The sequence below is a fragment of the Chroicocephalus ridibundus genome, chromosome 2 (assembly GCF_963924245.1).
Source record: "Chroicocephalus ridibundus chromosome 2, bChrRid1.1, whole genome shotgun sequence".
Taxonomy (NCBI): Eukaryota; Metazoa; Chordata; class Aves; order Charadriiformes; family Laridae; genus Chroicocephalus; species Chroicocephalus ridibundus.
In genome coordinates this window covers 113,254,359-113,275,468 of record NC_086285.1, presented here as the reverse complement: position 1 = coordinate 113,275,468, position 21,110 = coordinate 113,254,359, and the positions used below count along the sequence as shown (strand labels likewise).

At 41.0% G+C, this 21,110-nt stretch overlaps 1 protein-coding gene across 2 annotated transcripts in view; it reads left to right on the top strand.

Annotated features, from left to right (window-relative positions):
* Positions 1-19,192, top strand: part of RAB31 (RAB31, member RAS oncogene family) — a 64,703-nt gene extending 45,511 nt beyond the window's left edge. For both annotated transcript variants that reach the window (XM_063326535.1, XM_063326536.1), the window contains exons 4-7: positions 696-767; positions 2,671-2,777; positions 7,484-7,593; positions 18,811-19,192. In XM_063326535.1, the coding sequence (XP_063182605.1) occupies positions 696-767; positions 2,671-2,777; positions 7,484-7,593; positions 18,811-18,908 (387 nt within the window). In that variant the 3' untranslated portion in view covers positions 18,909-19,192. The remainder of the gene's footprint in view (positions 1-695; positions 768-2,670; positions 2,778-7,483; positions 7,594-18,810) is intronic.
* Positions 19,193-21,110: the final 1,918 nt, after the last annotated feature.

Here is a 21,110-nt window from a genome sequence, read left to right as displayed (position 1 = left end):
TGACTTCTTTCTCTGTGCAATTATAAGCTGATATTCTAAATCAGCTGCTTAGTCATGGTAAATTACGAAAATTATGCTGTTCATTGGCAAGCTGTTGTTATAATAAACATATTTATTGTTTTTTTTTTTTCCTCAAAGGATGTTTCCCTTGAGACAAAAAGCTGAAGAGTAACTTAAACTGCAAGAACCCATGTTTTTCAAAATATCTGTCCTAGAACAGGATAAGTAAACATGACAGGTGTTCAGAGTTTTCTGACAAGTTAATTTTATCCACGTCATTTGCAATGTTTTATAAAACTGGAACCCACACTGTTACAACTACAAGGCAAATTGTTGCAGTTTGCCAGGGAAAGGGGTCTGTATGCTGTCAGGTTAGGCCTCCAAGTGTAGGTGTTCTCCATGTGAAAACTTGTCCTCCGAGTCCATGCCCTGTAATGGAAAAGATGCATTGAACCAGTAAGTGCTGATTGCATAAATCCAGCAGGATGAACACCAGGACATAAAGGAATTCTGCTTCCTTGGCATTTAAGGGAAAATTAGAGATGGGCAGCCACTGAAGAGATCTGTTCTCTGTGGGATGAAAGAAAGTCGATGGTCCTGCCATGGCAAGTTTTTGTGAGTTGACAAAGTGCATGATAATTCTGATTTATTAATGATATTTTTTTGTTGGGGGGGGGTGTGTTATGTTTTAACAGTTTCATTCCTTGGCTCCAATGTACTACCGAGGTTCAGCAGCAGCCGTGATAGTTTATGATATCACCAAACAGGTAAGACCAGCTGTACGCTTTTCACCTGCGTTAGCTCCTCTGCTTGGGCCAGAGTTGGAGTTAAAACCCACAACTGCAGAAGTATTTATATGTTAATCCCTGTTTATGTCAGGGGGGTTTAGATGCTTCAGTAGTTGGTGTAGAATTGGACGGAGGTGTCCAACTGCCTTAAAAAATTAAAGTCCTGCTTCTGTGTTGTTTAAACTTCATGTAGACAAAAGGTTTGAGACTGCATTTTGTCAAAGTTTCTTTGGATTTCCTCTGGCTACGTAGACAGGACAATATCCTGCAATACCCCCTCCCACCACCACCACCACCACCACCACCTATGTTCTCTGTATGGAATTGAAGTTTTACTACAGAAAGCAGCTGGCTGCTTTATCAGCTGAACAGAAATTCAGTTGTTTGCATATTACTGATTTTAAAACTAATTATTTTTAGCGAAGCGTATCATCTCGTGTTTGCATTGCGGGACTTGTGTCTTACCTTTGAAGCCAGTAATGAAATAATAAGTCTCTGACCTTTTGTCTCAACATTATTCATTTGGAATGAAAATTGTATTTTTCAGATCCTAAACTGCTCTTGCACATTTCTCAGGCAGAGGAGGTTAGGAGGTTCTAGCTGAATGCCTTTTCCACTGCTTTTGAAAGAAACCCCCGCTGATAAAGCTGAGTTAGAGGCGGCGTTAATGGATGGATGGTCATGACAGTTCACTTGCATTTTATTCCTTCCCTGCCAGTTGAATTATTTACTACTAGGCTGAGAGGGCTGGGTTGATTCTCCAGTGCATTAGTGTAATGATCTGTGGCTGATGGTGGTGGCCACAGCGGTACTCTTCTCCTTTGCTAATTTGCCAAGAAAAGATGAGGAAGAGTGAATCCTGCTGGATTGATACTTATTTTTAATTTAAATGTCTTACAGTTGATCTTCTAATGCATTATAAGAATAGAATTTTCTTTTGCCAGCCTTTTTCCAAGCGTATGTGGAACAGCTCACAGAATAAAGAAGAGAAAATAGGAGGGGAAAGTCAATGCGTATTTCACTTTCTGATGCTTAATATTCAGTGTTGACCATTAAAGCAGAATGGATATTTTTTTTTTTTCCCAAATGACTGATGGTGCTCTCCCTTCAGTGATACTGATACAGCCATCGCTGATTTAGACACAACTCTTACGTGCATTTCTGAAGGGGGAAAAAATGATTTATAATTTATTTGGGAGCTCACTTTGAGTTTCAGTAATAATTTCAACCATGCACGATCATTAGAATGTCTAGGAACAAAAGTGATTTTCATGCTATTAGTTCATTAGTATAAAGAAACAGAAAATTTACTATTAAAAGGTAGGTAGCATCAAAAAGTGTTTGAATTTTGTATTGGAGAGAAAAAGCCAAGTGAATTATCACCTGTCTCTTTGGTTTCATAATGAGTAAATTGAGGCTTACCGGGTCACAGATTTGGAAGTGTGGGGGTGAGGAGGTCCCTGAAACCTCTCTTGGATGTTACTGAAAATATGACAGTAGTTGAGATAGTAATCCACCAGGCAGAAGCTGAAATTAGACAAATGAAGCTCACATTAAAAGTGAAAGAAATTAGCTACTAGCTAAACTTAAAAGAGCTGTGGTAGTTTCTTCATCACTGGAAAATTTAAGACAAATATTCAGTGCTGCTTGGAGGGGAGGCAAAGGGGGAAGTGTCCAAGTTCAACCAAGAATTAATTTTAGGAAGTCTTATGACCTAAAGTTTGAAAAGCAGATTAAATGGATACAGCCATCTTTTTCTGGTCTTGTGATCTATAAAATTATTATTGCATTCATAAAGCCTTGTTCCTCTAACTTCAGAAAAATAAGCACATACATCAAGGGATACCAGGCTGTTAGCTTATTTGTTGTTTCTCTGACTTAGGATTCATTTCATACTTTGAAGAAATGGGTGAAAGAACTAAAAGAACATGGTCCTGAAAACATTGTAATGGCAATCGCTGGAAACAAATGTGATCTTTCTGATATCAGGTAATACATCCATTTTTGTTGTTGCTTTGATTGCGGTAACTGTATTGTTTCTTTCCTTCAGGTAAACAATTTGTTTTATTGTTATAACAGTATATAATTTTTGTCAGCTGTACTGAGTCTTTCCTAACACCAGTGGTCCTGCCAATGTACCACCTCACCAGCAGCAGCACAACTTGAATTATGTACTTCTTTTTTAACCTGTCTTTTACTGCCTTTCCTGTGTATTTGTACAATCTACATCCTTTAGCTGCTGAATCATTGGGAATGGAAAAGCGTTCTCTTTTTTTTTTTTTTCTTCCATTCATGTTAAAAGGCTCAGAATGCATTAAGCGATGAGCAAAACCAGCGATGTAAAGCTAGAAGGGTCAGCCTGAGTTAGAATAATGTTATTGACAGAGCAACTTTGAGAACTTGTACTTTGTGCTTTGCAACAACGGTGAAACTGCCCCATAATACTGGGTGTAGAAAGTGTATTTTTGTTGTTTTTAGGAGCATAACCTTAAGTAAAACTTGTGTCACCTGTGTGAAGCAAGGAACCTCCTGGGTGAAAGAGGGGATGGTTGGGTCCACCCTCCTGCATAAGAGCCGAGATGATGCTGTTTGGGATGAGAGTGAAGCCAGAGTCACTCTTCTGCCTGTTAGCTCTAGTTTGGATTCACATTTATCCTTTCTGGAAGTGGAAGCACATTCTGCTGTACAGTAATGATCCTCTGTGTCAGCCCACGACCCTGTTATTTCTCACTTCAACTATGGAGTACAGACTCAGTGGCCGTACTTGATGCTTTCCTCTTAGGACCTCGTAGGCTCTCATGGTTGTTCAAATATATCCCCCTGTTTTATAATCACTACTTTGGCCCAGGTTCATCAGAGCCCTGAAGCACGTGTTTAACTTAAGTAAGTGATACAGTGCTTCCAAAGCCAAACTGTGTTGGGTTTGTTTTGGTTTGGTTTTGCTTGTGTTTGGTTTTTTTTTCTTTCCTGTCACCCCCCCACCCCACCTCCATCAGCCACGAACCAATACAAAACTGTGAGTCACTGCTTTCTGTAGGACCTGAACAAGCCCTGATACTAGAAGATAACCTGGCTTCTGTTGGGCTAAGAGTCGGAGGTGCAGATAGTACGTTGGCATCTCCTACTAGATGTTGTGATACGCTTGTCAACATGGTGAAGCTGAGACCTGTAATACAAAGCTGAAGTTTTCCAAATGTGAAGTAGAAAAAAAACAGAGGAAAGGACAATTATAAAAACACAACACCAAACCAAAACCAGTTAGTGCAAACTGGAGTTTCCAGTTGCCCTGAGAGTCCCCTTAAATTTAAACTTAAGTGTTCCCAGCAATACAGTTACCTGATTAAATTGGGAGTAATAAGGTTGCAGATTGTGACAAATGACACGAATAGCAAATTAATCCATAATCAGCCCTCCCCCTGAAGTGTTTGGACAATACTGGGGTTCCTCACAGGGTGACTGTGATCTTCCCACCGCATTCTTCTCAAACTCTACCTGTTGTTTACTGATTGCTGATCACCTGTTTCTTGCTCCCATTCAGCCGGCACAGCTCTTCCATGCACAAAATGTCCTGGCATTTGCATAGTGCTCGTTGTCCTCAATGAGCTAATACCTGTTATTATTGTTTTTTTTTCTTTTTTTTCCCAAAAATATGAATAGTTTTGAGAATTTTTTTATGCTGTTATTTTATCTACATCTCCCAGACATTTCTTTTTCTAAAGTCATCCAGTGATGCCCAGTTAAAGGGATTTTGGTGGACAAATAGAGAGCAGACTGTACGTGATATGTTTTCACAGTTCTTCCAGCAATCTGATTGCTTATGCGATACATGCAGCTGTATTCTCTGGCTGCTTTATGTATTCAGATTGACTTGAGTAAAAATGATTTTAGGTGAAATGTGTCACCATTTTATCAGATTGTTTCCAGTGAGTAGGAAATACGCTTGCCTTTGGGCACAGAGAATTTAAAAATAAGGTGGTGTAAGCACACAGGAGAAAGCTGCTTTTGTGTGCATTTTTGACGTCTCTCTTTAGATTTGTAGAACTTCTGGCAGATGTTTTGCTGGGTATTAGGGAGACAGCTGCTTTTAAGACTAACGTGAATAGAAGCAAAAGAGGACAAGCTGACCAGGTCCAAGTTGATTTCACTCTACCATCTCTGCGACTGCAGGAGATAACGTAAAGAGGAATGAATGGGAGCAATAAGAACTGATTATTTTCCTCTGGGAAAAGACTGGCACTATTTGTTACAATCATTGACCATTTTACCCTCCTCATTTAGCATGTAAAATTTGGTTTGGAGCTGCCAGAATGGATTTGGGACACTCAGGGGTCATGCTGCTTTTCTCAGTGCTGTTAATAGGCTATCAGCAGTTTTTGGCACTCTGTTTAAGTAAATTTCTTCTCCACTTTGAAGGAATTTCTATAGGTAGACAGGCAATTTTGTTTAGTGTAAATCCTCATCTTTGTTATAGTACTGTCAACTCCAGTACTGTTGAGTGTTTGGCATACTTTTAAGGAATAGTAGTAGACTTTCCCGTCTGATATGTGTCCTGTCCTCCTGACAGGTCAGTTAAAAGTAGTTTCAAAGACAGGAGCTGAGACTTCAATGTTAAAATGTTCTAAGTGTCCGAAATATTTTTTTGAGCGTTATAGAAGTCATTAATTGTAACAGCAACTAAGAAGTGTTTACTTCCCTAAAAAATATGGTGCACTTTCTTAACAAGTTGTGTTCACTGGAAATTGCCAGATCCTTGGTTAAGAGAATTCAGCAGAATTTCATGCTCAGATCTTCCCTCTGCATCCGGTATATTTCTTTATTCAGTAATTATTCAGAAAATCTCAAGGAAGATTGAATAAATAGAATGGTTTGGAAAGGACAAAATGAAATGATTGACATCTTTCAGAATAGGTGTTCCTCTGACTTTCCCTGTAGTCCTGGAATAACACTTCCTCAGCACTCCACTGGTGGTTCTTGCTTTCTTCCCTCTTCGCCCCATTTTGCATATATTCATATCTCTTGGCTTATAGTTCAAACATATGTGTTTTTTTTCCTTTTTGACACAGTAGCATCTTAGAAATGCTGACATCCAGATTATAACTCCACTTGATGTACGCAGCCTTCTCTGTGTCAGCGGCACTGGGTGGCATGATGCTTATTGCCCACATGCTGTGGATGTTTATAGGCTTCCTTCAGAAAGGAAGAATTCCTGAAGTTTGCTTTCTCATCTAAATTACAGCAAGTTGAAAGTCTTCATTGCATAACCCTATGCTTTCAAATTTTTTCCTTTACTGTTGTTTGAATATTATGTTATGCAGTTAAGTTCCTTTTTTCTTATCTCCAGGGCCATCCGCAGATGGTGGTACCTTTCATAATAAAGGCCAAGTTGCCATTTCATAAAGAGTAAGGGGAATGCTGCCCTCCCTGTGTCTTCCACAATAAAAGGACGTGTAACACAAAGAAGAAAAATGGTTTCTTTTAAAACCATTTGCAATAAATCAGGCAATTATTCTGCCTCTTTGCATGTTTCCCATGAGCAGCAGATCTGATTTATTTAAAATATATACCTCCGTAAACTAATTGTGAAATTGCATTGCTGTGCTCCCACCTAGGTACCCTCTGTTAAAATCCAATGAACTCATACTAGGAGGAAATTGCCCTAGGAGTCTCTGGATTTGGTACATCGGAGCTGTGGGGTGAAGGAGTTAGTGCAAATTCTGCATGTGCAACAGAGAGCTGTAAAGCCACACGAAACACACCGGTTGATGTACTGAATAACTGGAAGAAAAATAGTGCTGTCAGCCTGGTGTTTCAACACGTGCTCCCCTTATCTGGTGTCCCTTGGGTGCCTGTTAGCGTGTTCAGTCTCTGATTCTGAGCTGTTGCTCAAAAATCAGGAATACCGGTGGTTACAGATGGCAGCGGACACGGGCAGATTCAGCTTTGCCACCTGGCTCAGGCAGATACAAGGTCAGCATGAGGCTTGCTTTGTGTCTGAAGCAGAGGTCTCTTGCATGTTGTAAACTGCATTTACAAGCTTTTGGCGTATGAAGCATCGGCTACAAAATGAGGATGTTCTACTACTGATTTTAAGATGGTGTCACTTTGGTGATGTGGCACAGAATGGTGGTCTTCCCCCAGTGAATCTGGCACTCACAGATTCCTCTTGCCAATGTGCTCAGAGTCAGTGGCTTTCATACTTCTCTCAGAATCTCTCTTGTTTTCTTGCTGCTTGCAAACACTTAGACATAGAATGCTCTTATCATTTTCTTCCACAACAGTCGTATCCTATCTTGTTTGAACACTTGGTGCGGACAGTGCTGATTGCTGCCTGGGCCAGCAGAGTTGTATGTCTTTTCTCTGGTGTTTTAATGCCTTTCTTATTGGGGTCAAGTTTAAAAAACAAACAAATGGGGTTGTCATTTAAATTATCTTCCTTTTTTTTGCAAGGCATGGATTCAGCAGCAAGTCCAAGCTGCAGATCAGTCATTGGTGAAATTTTGAATATGATGATCTAAATGCCATAAGAGGAAGAAAGATAGTACTGGTTTTACAGGGAAGAGGAGCATACTAATGCTTTTCTGATTAGGCTGTGTTTGAGGTCTTTTTTTTTTTTTTCCCCACAAAATATTAAATTATTTTTTGAAAATTTCCTTTCTTTTATTTGTAATTAATTTTTTTTTTTTTTTTTTTGGTAGGGAGGTTCCTATGAAGGATGCCAAAGAATATGCAGAATCTATAGGTGCAATTGTTGTTGAAACCAGTGCAAAGAATGCTGTTAACATTGAAGAGCTTTTTCAAGGAATAAGTAAGTAAATGCTCCCTCTTGTTTATTTATTTGTTTGTGATTGTTTGGAGGTCTTCTGAAAATAGCTGTTTGTTTCGGGTCTAAAAAATGCCTTCCCAAGGACATCAAGAAATCCACGGGGCCAGCAGTATGATGGCTGTTTATGTAGATGTAAACTAAGAATGACTTTGAATACACCAGAGCAAAACGTAGTAGACAGTAGATATGGGGTAAGCCTATTCCTTCTAAATCTGTATATAAATCCTGACCTGGTTCATATCTTCTCTTTCAGACTAAGCCTGCTGTAGAAGCGATACTGTTGATCTTATCATCTTGATAAAAGCTTAAATGTTGAGAAATGCGCCTGGAGGGCTATGATAAGTAGAAAATAGTCATTGCAGTGGAATCTGTTTAAATAAAAATTTTTTTCTCTCCAGGTCCTTTAAACAAGATGAGACTGGCATTCCTCATGAGGAGAAAAAAACCCTGTCTTGTTCAGTTTGCCTTCTAGGGGTTCCAGTTTTGGTCTCTGGCTGCAAGTGGGAAGGACCTTGCAGGCTGGAAGGGGCCTCAGGAGACCTTCAGTCCAACTTCCCACTCAAAGCAGAATTGATAGTGCATTCAGACCAGGTTGCTCGGGCCCTTGTCTGTCTGGGACCAAGAGCAGAGGTTTCACAATGTCTCTAGGCAGATGAGTCCAGTGTTTAAATAGTCCTCACTGTGGCATCCCCCCTCAGCATATCAGGTCAGAACCTCTCCTGATTCAATTCACAACCACCTCACTCATTGTCCTGGGTGCACCTCAGTAAAGAATTTGTCTCTGTCATTTTAGCAGCCCTCCCCACAGGTGCTGACTTTGCTTTGCGGTCCCCCAAAGCCATCTCATCTCCTCCAGCCCTAAACAGGCCCCATTTCCTCAGTCTTTCTTCACCTGACAAGTGCTCCAGCCCCCTGGCTGTCTTGGTGGCCCTTCCTCTGAACTTGCGCCAGTTTGTCAACATTTTTCTTGTGTCGTGGGGCCCAAAACTGGATGCATTACCCAGCTTGTGTTAGGCTGTATCTAGAAGGGTATAACCACTTCACCTGATCTACTGGCTTGGCTCTTGTTGGTACAACTTCGGATGTTGTTGGCTGTCGTTGCTGCCAGGGCGCGCTGCTGGCTCGTGCTCAGCTTGCTGCCCTCAGGTCCTTGTTGGCAGAGCTGCTTCCTGGGCAGACAGTCCCCAGCTTGTCTTATAGCCAGGGGCTCTTCCTTCCCACAAGCCGGGCTTGGCACTTGTCGTTTCTGAACCATGTAAGGCCTGTTGGCCCATTCCTCCCTCCAGCCAAAAGCTCTCTGAACAGCAGCTCTGCCCTCAAGGGTGTTGAACGCACCTCTGAGTTGGGTATCATCTGACAGCTGAAGTGGGTGCATATTTTTTCCTCCTTCAGGACACTGATAAAAGGTACTAAGAAGGTATTCCACTTGTAACTGGCCTACAGGTAGAACAGTCTACTATATAGTCTACTATAACATCCCAACTTGGATGTACCAGGATGCTGTAGGAGGAAGTATTGAAAGCCATGCTAAAGTGAAGGTAAACAAGACCCAATGCTCTCCCTCTATCCCAGATCCAGTCATACTATCATTTAGGGCAACCAGGTCGGTTGGACATCATTTATCCTTGGTAAGTCCATGCTGACTGATCCCAGTCACCTTCTCCACCTTCATGTGCTCAGAGGCAACTTCTGAAAGGATTTGCTCTGTGGTTTTCCCAGGAAGCAGAGTGAGGCTAATCAGCCTATAGATCCATGGCTTGTTATTGCCCTTTTTGAAGACAGATATAACATTTACCTTTCTTCAGTCACAGGGGACGTCCCTCGTTCTCCACAACCTTACAAAAGCAATAGGGATGATAAAGAATGGCCTTGCAGTGATACCGGCTTGCTCCCTCTGCATCCTCAGGCTTGTATGGGTTGAGATTTCTTAAGAGGTCCATGACTTGATTCTCGCTACTGGTGGTACCTCCTCTCCCTGACTCCTGCCTGGGAGGCAGCATGTCCAGAGACTCAACTTTGTTTCCCTAAAGTCTTTATTTTATTTTATTTCACATGTCCATAATCGGCTCATACTACCTACCACACTTTGCCTGACACAGGGCCTGTTCAAGTGTTTGCTTCACTTGCATGGGATGTATTTTAAATGGTTAATGAGAACCAGTATTCCTAGAATACGCTACCTTTCTTTTACCTCCTTTAAAAAAGGAGGAGTGTGTAACATGGCTGTCTGGAGGAACTGGTTCTTCCTTGTGATAGTTTACTTGATTGTCTGCATCTGATGGTTGTGAATGTTCTCGCAGAGGAACTCATCCTTGCCACGTAATTAGATAATTAGTTTCCGTCTTTGATAGGCAATGCTGCAGCTGGCAGCATACGCTGTCCTTAATAATGGATATAATAGACGAGGAAAATCAGCTAAATTAAGTTTAGTATGAACTAGATACCCAGGCAAGTGCACTTAATTCCACAGGCAATTATTTCTATATATAGAAATATTTGGTCTCAGTGGATGTACTCATGACCTTATCAAGTACTCAGCATAGAGAAAGGAGAGAGTATGTTTATAGAAATATGGTGGAAACCAAGTGAAAAATGCTTAATTAGCAGGAGAATTGATTATTATGATTGTGACTGGGCAGAGGGTATGGATAACTTCCTGATGTTTTACACCACTTCAGTCTTTGTGCGATTTCCAAAAAAGTCTGTCTATGCCCAAATTGCACGGCAGCATTTCTGCCTTTTCAGTGTATGAAGTCCTTCTGTGGCCACGTCTCCTACCCTGTTGACTCATTTATTTGTGGGGTGCCCTAGAAGTAATGCTACAGCTTTAGTTTTGCTTTCACGCTGCCCGAAGAGTTCGTGCCCTTCTCTTTGCACTGTAGAAGGGCAGGGTGCAGCTCCCCGGCCTCTGAACAGGGAGATGGCAACTTCTCTGTTTTTCCTGTTAACCTTAGATCTTGAAGGTAGACTGCATGTATTGCCTATTTTACAGCCTGGATTTGGAAGGATATTCCAACACGCGTGGAGAATTTTTCCATTAAAAACCTTCTTGAAATCAATACCCTAAACAGAAGGGGTAGACTACATTTTAATTTAGCTAAAAAATTTACCTCCTGCTTGCTTATGCTTTTCATTTCCCAGGGGTATTTTAACATAATCATTTTTCCTTCCTAAGGTGTCTAACAACTGTCTCTTTTCCAGAGAAAATGTTGTGAACGGAGTGAAATAGTATAATGGGAAAAAAATCACTCAATGTAATGATGTAAGGAAGGCGGAAAATAAAAGGGGAACTGGGATGTTTTGCTGACAACCAGATTAATCTTGGAAACATTAGAGAGATTATAGACAAATCACTTCATTTCTTAGGTTATTATATTACACTATTTTAAAAACATTTTTTAAAAATGCTTCTCTCAGGATTTGAGGATTTGACTGCTTTGAGGGATGTCTTAATAACAGAGTCTCAACACAAATCCATTGTCCTTAATTCTTCTCAGGAAAATGCAAGATATGCAAGACTAGAGTCAGGAAAAGTTTCTGATTTTTTTTGAGGATGGGTCGAATCTGGCTGGCTGTACTCTGGCAAATAAGGCTGAGGAGGCAGAGCAAGCACAAGAGTCAGCAAAGTTGGTGTTCTCCGCGCTGCAGAGTTTTCGCTGAGCTGCCTGATGGGATGCAGCTCCTGGCTGTCTGTTGTGCCCCCGTGATTTCAGATGGCAAGCCACTACACTTACCCGGGTTACATTTAGCAGCGCCTGACTGAAGGCTTGCTGTGGTTGTAAAACGTCACGTGGCTGGCTTATTTCTCTGTAAACAAGAAAAGGATATTTTTAGTACAATTGTGTATTCCCCACTTGGGCTAAATTTTTCCCGATGTCTTTCTGGAAAGGTTTTTGACATAAAAAGGGCGCTCAAGATTATAGCGGTTTTTCATGTGTTTCCCAGCAGTTCTTTTTTCAATAGCTGAGTGTCTATAGGATCAAACGTTATTAATTTTTTTATCCCAGCTGCAGACAGATCATAGTCACGGCGGCTCCTTGTCGCTGGTTTATACTTCAGCAGCAGCAAAAATGCCAGGAATGTGTTGCATGATAGCAGTATAACACAGTATAAAGTTGTGCAGGGGGTCATACCGGTTCTGTATTGCCCTGTCTTGGTTGTGGAGGCTTTAGTCCACTGACCAGTGCTTGTGCCTGGGAAGGCAGCTTTACCCGTGAAAACTGGCTGGTTTTCAGTGGCTGAACAAGCTGCCCCAAGTGTGCTGTCGCTTGGTAGCAATCACACCCTGGCAATTTTCAGCCAGCTGTTCACTTAACAACTCAGATCAGCCTTAGTTACCTTATTCGGCTCTCGTCCACGCCCAGCTGTTTCTCTTCGGCGTGGGTATTGCCTGTTTCCTGAGCGTGAAGGTGCCCCAGATACGAAAGAGGAGATTACGTGAAAGCCATCCTCCGCAAATGATAGAGGCCGAGGCGGCACCTCCCAGGTTAACACCAGTCTGCAACAGGAGGTCCAAAGGTAAACAGGCGGTGGGACTGAGGAAGCCGCTGAGGAATACCTAGCCAAGTGAAATATGAAAGAAACTTGTGCTTAAACAAAAAAATAAATGATGGGCATGCATTAGTATTACTTTAATTTTTGTAAGTATGGCAAATGTTGGAGACTGGTGGGCTGCCAAAGGGGGACAAGGTTGAAGCATTTCAGCATTTTCTGTCAAGGGTGAGAGGGAAGTGAGCTTACACACTCTACGGAAGTGTGTAAAGAGTTGGTAGCACGCTCGGTCTTACTGATGCTGGTACTACGAGAAGGAGTGACAGGCTGATGTTTAAAAATCCAGATAAGGATGTTCTTCCTAGACGAGGCTTCCTAATTAGAGCAGAGAGTTTGTGTCTCAGTGTACAACCTTTCATGTGGTAAATGCTCAGTTATAAATGTATGAAGCTATTGATTTTCTGATGCCTTGCCAGCAACTCATTTATTGAATATTTAATGTAACCCAAATACTTGTTTCCTAGAAATACTGGGAGACTAAAAAAAAAAAAAAAAAAAAAAACCACAACAAACCCAACCTCTAGAGTTTGCAGTTTAACCAGTTGTATACTGGACAGACTAGAGATGAATGTGTGAAATGTCTGTCTTTGGAAGGGCGGGGGCGGTAAGCAGATAAACAATTTTTGAGCTTTGTGCAAGACATTTTTGGTGGTTTTCATCCTGCTGTCTGGTGATGTGTGGATATCTGTGAACTACTGTGAAGAGGTCTATGAAAAAAGTTTTAAGGAAAGCAAGTATGTTTACGTTGCAGAGCAGTTCACACATGCCATTTTTAAGGCAGCCGAAGCTCGTAACTGAGTTTTTATAGGGGGTGTGCACCTACTGTGAAAGGATGGAAAAACATTGCCCTAACTTATAAATATTTGAGATTATATTCTTTACAGTTTATGCTCCCTGTGTTTCTAGGATTAATTCTCCTCTTGCTTTCAAATTTTAATAAATGAAGCAAAACTTACTGGCCTTTGTACTACTCTTAAAGTTAAACTTGTGACGTCCTGGATTTCTCTCCAACCATAGCAGAGCTCTTCAACAAAAGCTAGTAAATAAACCAAAACAGCCCGAAGTTGATTAGAGCAGGACCTCGTATCAAAGTTGGATCTCTTAGTAATTAAAATCATTAGGAATTCTGTTGTTTACTTTGATGCATGTAAGATTTAAATCTTGGGGGGCGGGGTGGGGCATCAGATTTTAATTAAATGGGGCAAAATTTATTTGTATTGCTGCTTCCCCTAGCAAGAACTTCAGTGTCAGCGTTCTGTAAATTTGCTTAAAAAAAAAAAAACCACAACAGCTTTATTTTCTTGCATGCAGATGTTGCTAGATAGGCTGTTAGGAGTATTAAAATAATTGCAAGTTAACTCTGTTTAGTTATGCAATATCCTTTATTGTAAATATGTGTTACCTTGCATGAAAACTTACAACGTGAAATAAACAGCGGTCATCTCCGTCAGCTGAGGAAATCCTGCTTCACCGCAAGTATGGGGGAGTAAAAGAAACTAGAGGCTGACTGGTGGGCCAAGCTTTATAACCCATGTGAGAGACACGAGGACCTTCTAAAATACCAGTGAAACTGGTTTCAAAGGATGAAGGGATTTGGGGAGATAAGAAGTGTGACTGTTGTGAGTCCTATAGGTGCAGAAGGAGTCTTGTATGCAAATGCCAAAACTGTTGGATAAGATGTGCCTGCTTCTTTCTGCCATGCTTTCACAGATGGCTGTGCTTTTATTAATGAGGTTTATAGAGAGCAGTGCTTTGCAGGGGCTCACCTTGTTGTGATGCAACTAGCAATTTTAGGAGGAGGTTCTGGCCCTTGTGTATATAGCTGTCGTACCGCTACTTGAATAAGTCTGCCTTGTCTCAGGTGAGCCGTCGATTTCCATCCCGCGCTAATGAAAATCTCCCCTTCCTCTGGCCCCCTCAAAAATTCAAGTTGTACATGATTTTCAGGAAGAGGACAGATAGGATAAACGTGCAGAAAGTCAACATACAGCATCGTGATGTCTTGCCTCTTACCCTTAGCAGAATTGTAGTTGTGTTGGATGGTAGGGCTGTGCCTCTTTTGGATTGGACTTCATCATCTCGATGTGCCAGCTCAGGCTGATCACAGCACATCTGTTTCCACACTAAACTATCTGTTCGATGCACTGTTGTGTTTGTCCCTGTGTCAGCATGGTAAACAGTTGTGGGGTTTTTTTCCTTACGCTCAGCTTTAAGGCTGTTTCCAGCCTTTCAGGCAGTCTTGTACAGGTCAATGATGAAACTAGTTTCATGTTAAAAAAAACCCAAACAAACAAAACAAAAAGCCCAACTCCAAGACTGACTTTTTTTTTTCTAAGCTAATGGATGCCACAGCTCATAACTGGAGCATCGCATTCAAAAAGGAACAACGAGAGCAGATTTTATTACTGTGATGATGCATCGCGCTTCCAGCTGCAGCAGGGCAATCCCGATCTGCCAAGTTCTGCTTGCAGAGCTGTCACCCAGTCCCTGTTGTCTCTCTTCCTTCCCTGCTCCAGTTTTCATTTGTCTCCCTTCCCATTTTGTTTACCTCTTGTCCCAACCTCTCATTTGCCAATCTCTTTGCCTCTGGCGCTCTCAGAACCGCAACTCCCCGCGTGCTGATTAATCTCTTTACATTAACAAGTCTCAGATTCAATAGCAGCAGTTGGAACTCTGCCAGGCATGGGAGAAGACTCTGACCTCCATCCTGGACTGCCTCAGCCCAACTCAAACATGCCAGGAAGGAGGAGATGCAATTGATTTAGTGCTTCCCGCCTGTTAACTGGGATGGCTCACTTCAGAACCATGACAGTTTCTGTAACCCTACAGTTGAGCAATCGCTTGTGACACTTATTTTACAAACTGTGGTGCGTCCACTAGAATGAGATCATAGAGGACACCGAGACCTCTGCACGAATGTGTAGAGGTGCATGTTTACAAACAGTTTTGTTGCACAAAATCAGTGAAACGGGGTCTAAACATTAGTGAAATGAAAACAAAAATATAGAATCATATATTTAATTAATACAAGTGTAAAAATCTAATTTTTAAATTGCAGTCAGTGGACCTCATTCCCTAGAAATATCAGCAATGGGAACCACATGGAACTTTTATACTGTCTCAATAGTAGTATATCCCTAAGTTCCTTCACCAGTTCAGCTGTGGAGTTCTTAGATAAACGTATGCGCATCTGTTTTTCTCTGATAGATGTTTTCATCTGGAATCCTGAGATGTGCTGTTGGTGGTCTTTGGCAAGCTGGATAGTTGTCCTGCTCTGTAAAATGGAGAAAAGACTCTTATTTCTGGTCCAGTTTGTCGTTTTTAAGTTAAGCAAGAGAAGATTTCAATCTCTCGTGGCCCTTTTGAGCTGACTGTCTTAACAGAGCAGTCATCGGTTTGAAGGGGAATTGCCTTAATCTGTTTGTTTCTTCAGCAGGAGAATTGCTGGGCTGGATGTCAGGGCACTGCTGCTCCTTTCTGACATCAACTGCTTGAAAGAAATAGCATAAAGTAACAATGCTGTGTGTTGTCTAATGCAGGGGTATTTTTTGTTGCTGTGGAACAGAGGCTATGTATGCCAGTGAGATATACTTTTAAAATTATTATGTATTTTCTAAAATTAATTCGGTGTTATGACCTTTGTTGATCCTGACTCAGTGCCAGCTAGATTGAGTTGGTGTCAGCAATATTGATGCCATATTTATCAAGAGATGAATGAGGAGATGAGATGATCACGGCACTTTTAGGCAGCGATAGTGATTGAGCTGGTTTAGAAGCAGGAAGCGTAGGTGCAGGCTCATCATCCTTAGTGTTCTGCTGCTGCTTAAACCTTTCTCTGTTACAGCGTCTGCCGTGAGACTAGCTGTCAAGGAGGCCCAGGGAGAGACAATTGGTCAAACAGAGTTCTGACTGATCATTTTCATCCACTCCCTCCGACCCTTGGTGAAAAATCACTGTATTGTTTGATGTGGAGCTGGTTCTCAGGTGTTAGACTGGGTTTTATGCTCCAAAAGAGTTTGCTCCTGTCAACCGTGCATCAGATGGTAAAAGCTGCTTGGGCAGGGATAAGTCTTATTACTAAAACTAAAATGATTTAACTTGATGGTTTAATAAATCTGGTAATAAGAGAAATAATGATTGTGAGAAAACTCACCTACTAAAAAAAAAAAAATCTCAAACTTGAAAAACTTTAAGACTGTTTAAAGCTTTATTTCCTTGTATTGAATTCAAGGGCGGGGGGGTGGGTATCCAAACAGCAGAAAACATGGCTAGTTAATGACAAACAGTACTTAATTTCAAAGGCCAGAATAACTAACCATCAAATATTATATCTAGAGATTTTTTTTCTCTTTATTATTTGTAGTTGTTATCTGTGAGGTTTTTATCGTTTTGAGAAATTAAATAAATCAAGGTGATTCTTAATGACATATATTGTGTCCTGGCCTGAATGAAACAAAGTGCTCGCTGACCTTGAATCCTACAATGGTTTTGCTTCAAAGATAAGCTTGCCTGCTTCTTTGCATAGAAAAGATTTGATACTCGTAAGAACTATGAAATGCCAGATGAGAAACAAATAGAGGTAACATAGTTGTTTAATGCGGACTTGTAAAATGAAAGCTAAGCTAGTTGCATGTTAAAGCTCTCCTCTTCCAAACTTGCCGTTAGAAGAACCTCATGTTTAGAGAGTATTTGCTTAGCGGTATGTTATGGAAACTGTAGATTCCAACTTTTTTAGCTACACTGTGCTCTGAGTCGGATTGATAGACTCTTATTTTAGTTGTGACTGAGTTGAAAGCACTTTGGAAATAGTAGGTACCTAATGCAGAAGTTCTCTCCAGGTCTCTACAATGACAGCGCTACCTTCTTGGAAAGCCTCTCACAGATACTACGTTCTTCCTATTCCCTAGAGTTTTAAGAATTGGTGGATTCTCTCTGTCTCCAAGGAGAGCCAACAGAACTAAAGCATGTGACAGCTGTGTCTATAACCACCCATTCTGATTTTTATTTTATTTTGGAAGGGTGCCTACAAACAAGAAGTCCAAACATAATGTAAACAGGGTGTGAAGTTGATATTTTAGTGACCTAAGTAGAGTGCAGCATTGTAATGTCAGTGCTTATACATGCTTCGGCCCTCAAGATACCCATTTCTCACTCCGTTGGACCAAGTACAGTATCTTTAGCTTAGTAATGTGAGGACTTTTTCCCCTCTCATTCAGTTGTGCAAACACCCAAGATTATCTGCTTCAAAAGTCACACTTTTGTTGTATAACGTACCTGTTCAGAACTGACTGAATAAGAGGGGTGAAATTTTGATGGGCTTGACCAAAGGTAATTTTGGGGACAAGCTTTACAGGTGAAATTTTGCTGTTTGATTTTATTGGGATTGGATTTTACCTGAATGCTTTTAGCTGCTTGCCTTCCCACAGCCACCCCCTACCCCCAAGTAAATTGTAAGACTCAGGCTTCAACATAGGGACATAATTCATGGAACGTTTGGCAAGAGCGAGCTGTGAATAAATGCAGCAAAGGATCGGAGAACCTAAACTGTAAAATCCACCTGGATTACGATGAGCTGTTCGCAGGAACTTTATGCTCTCTGCAAGTGGCACATAACGAACAAATGTTGAATATTTTAACTCTTGCTATTTAACATGGGTAATAGTAAAACCAGGAGTAAGTCATAGAAAGTAGATTCAACTACAGAAAAAAATTCCAGCAAATCCACAAGGTAATGAGAAAGTATGTTACCATGACTGTAAACTCTCTTAAGACACTGATGGGAGAGATCACTCAGTTTAATGGAAGAAACAGGCCCACCAGAGATAGAGGATGGATTGGACCTGGGAGGTTCTTGTTTTTCCATTTATAATTCTAATTATTAAGCACATTGTATGTTGTCCACGAGTAGGAAGCCAGCTAGACAAAAGATGCAGCAGTACTAAAAGGGCACACGGGGGAGGGAGTTGGAACAGTGCCTTCTGCCCCTGGGAAAGAACTCTAGCTCTCCTGCGATGGCTGTAATTCCTTCAAACACTTAAAATAATCACCCCATAAGATGATTAAAAAGTCAGAAGAGTTGGGGGGGGTGGGGAGTGGTGGTGTGTTAAGTAATCAAAGCTGTCAACTGGAAAGACATGGATAGCCCTCAAAGGAGGGAGGGATTCGATGAAAAGATTTCTTTTTTTTTTTTTTTCTTTTTCAAGTATAGGCAGCATGTGTTTAGTTACAGTGATTTGTAAAACTCTAGTGTACAAGGGCTAAATGCCATGCAGATTTAGGACAGGCAAGATCTTGTTAAACTAGCACTGCTCACATGTAAGTGGAATTAGGAGAAAGCTGAGAATTTTCTCTTTCTTAGTTGTAAGGTGCTCAGTGAGATAACTGCGGGTTTTTTTGAACACATGGATAACGTAATTTCAGTGTACTTGATGCCTTCTCAATAGCCGTATTTCATATACTTTTTAAAATGTGAAAATCTTTCATAAGCAGGACGCAAGGAAAAAGAATCAAGGTACACAGGAGACGGTTGTTTTCTGGTGAAGTTTCACAGATGTAATTCTTATGCAAGCTAAACTGTCTTAACTGTTACCTGCGTGTGTTGTTACTACCTCGGGAAAATTGAATTCACTGTCTCCTTGTGTGTTTCAGGTCAGCAAATTCCACCCTTAGATCCTCACGAAAATGGTAACAACGGAGCAATCAAACTTGGAAAGCAGACTTCACAGACGGGTAGGCGGTGCTGCTGACCCAACTGGGATCTTTTTAGATTTACTTGAAAAAACAGCACCATTTGCTTTTTTCACTGAGAAAGGACTTCATGATCGCAGTGACATGGCTCCTTGTCTTGAAAGCAGTAATTTCAATACTTCCCATGAGCAATAATGCGAGGACCAGAAGCAGAAAGCTTTACTTCAAAAGGATTTTGCAAAACCTAGTTGGAAAATCCTCTCTAATATCCTGACAAAATTACAATGTCAAAGTACTCTGATTCTCTGTTCAAGCCAATGACTGGTTTTGATTTTTTTTTTTTTAATAAAAAGACCCTTTTATATATAAATTTTAGATCTGCTGCAAAAACTTCTCTTCTTACATTGCAAAGTGGACTTGGCATGTTTTTAGAGTTTTCCCTGTAATAATAGGGTGAAAAAAACCCATAAAACCTGAATTCTGGCTTACAGTTTCTCTGCCATCTTTCTAGCTGGACTCTGCTTCAGTATTTTTCTCAATCTGTGGCTTCATCTCATATTTCCAGTAAACATCAGCAAGAAATGGACTGAATTTGCTAACTAGAAAAAAAAAAAATGGATCTAAAGGACGAGTGAGTGCAATTTTTACAGGCTAGAAGTCAAAATCTGTGTCAGGAGGTGCTGTGTATGTGAAAGAAGGAGTTGTCACGAAGTAGACTGCTGGACCCCACACAGTTCCAGTCTGCTCTGGAATAAAAGTGAAGATGCAGCCACTGTGCTTTGCCTGAATTGATTCCCTTTCTAGGGCGCAGGCTTCATTAATTACTGAAATTGTAAAAAGAACACAAACGCCAGCTTAATATCTGCTGCTTACTGGGTTTCCTCCAAATCTGTGCCCCAGACCAAAGTTGTCTCTGCTCAAAGATGCCACTTCCTTTGTTTCTAAAAGAGAGTGCCGCACCACCCCGCTCCTTCGTGGTCTCACTGCAGCGCTCCAAGAAGGCTCCAAGTTGGAAGAACGATATTTCTGTGCAGAAACACCTTAAGAGAGCACAATATAATTTGGGGTTAAAGGCTGGAATCTAATAAAACAAACCAGAGCATTTCTTTACAAATGCGGTTCTGTGAATTTGTGGAGTGGTCCCCTCACCCATATCGGGATGTGGTATGGAAGACCCACTGGGGGATACCTTTGAAGCTTGATGCACTTGAAAATACAGTGTAGGAAAAAAAAAAAAAATCCAACAGGTGGTTATGAACTAGAAATAATGCAAAACTATCTATTCTCCACTTCCGTCTGTCATGAATGTGTGTGACCGAGATGATAAAATACAAATTTATCTTCTTCGTCAATTTCATTGGTAAATCGGATTTAGGGTAAGAATGTAGGCTTCAAAACCAAAGCCCAGCCTGCATTCCACAAGTTAATTTGTTCCCTTGCGAGGAAAATTAACCCCGCTGCACGTTTGTTGGGGACTTACGAAAAGCAAACAAAAGGGAAAAATGACTCTTCCCCAGTAAATCATGAACAGGCAGGCTAGAGCTGGGTTTCCGTGTTTATACATAAAAATCAGATCTTACTGCTTGGTTGTGAGATTGCTTTGATAAAGTGGCACTAATTATTAGGGCTTGAAACAGAGCCAGATGAAATCAACGGGAACGTTTCTTTGTCTTCAGAGGGCTTGAAGTAGTTGGAGGTGGGAAATGTCCCACTGGATTTTATCTAAGAATCAACTGCATTGTTTTTTCACATATGATCCGGTTTTCAGATATTTTGGACTCCTTTGGAAGCACTCATACTTGAAAAATATGCCCTTGGATAATACACTGACAGCTACCATGAAAAAGGATATTTTGGTTAAACTTTCAGTTGCCACCTGTGCTGGTACATGATCCATGTCACTGCTTCATTGCAGCAACTATTTTACAGATAATCTGGGGTTATTTAAGTGAAAATTCAGCAATCGTCAGTTGTTGCTAGTTGAGGATGGAGACAGGCTCCTTTAGGGAACGTTTCATCCCATCCAAGTACCAGCAGGTCTGCTGTGGGTGCCCGCCTCTTTCAACTGGCTGCGGAGGGAGAGGTTAACCTGGCCTTCAGCACAAAAGAATTATCAAATTTATCAACATCACAGATTCATTAATTGATGGGACCTGTGACCCAACGCTGCAAGAGATCTGGTTCTTCCTAAATAAAACCCAGTAAAAGGCTAGACCTGTTACCAAGAAAACAAGGTGAGATCAAACCCGCGTTTTTAAAGG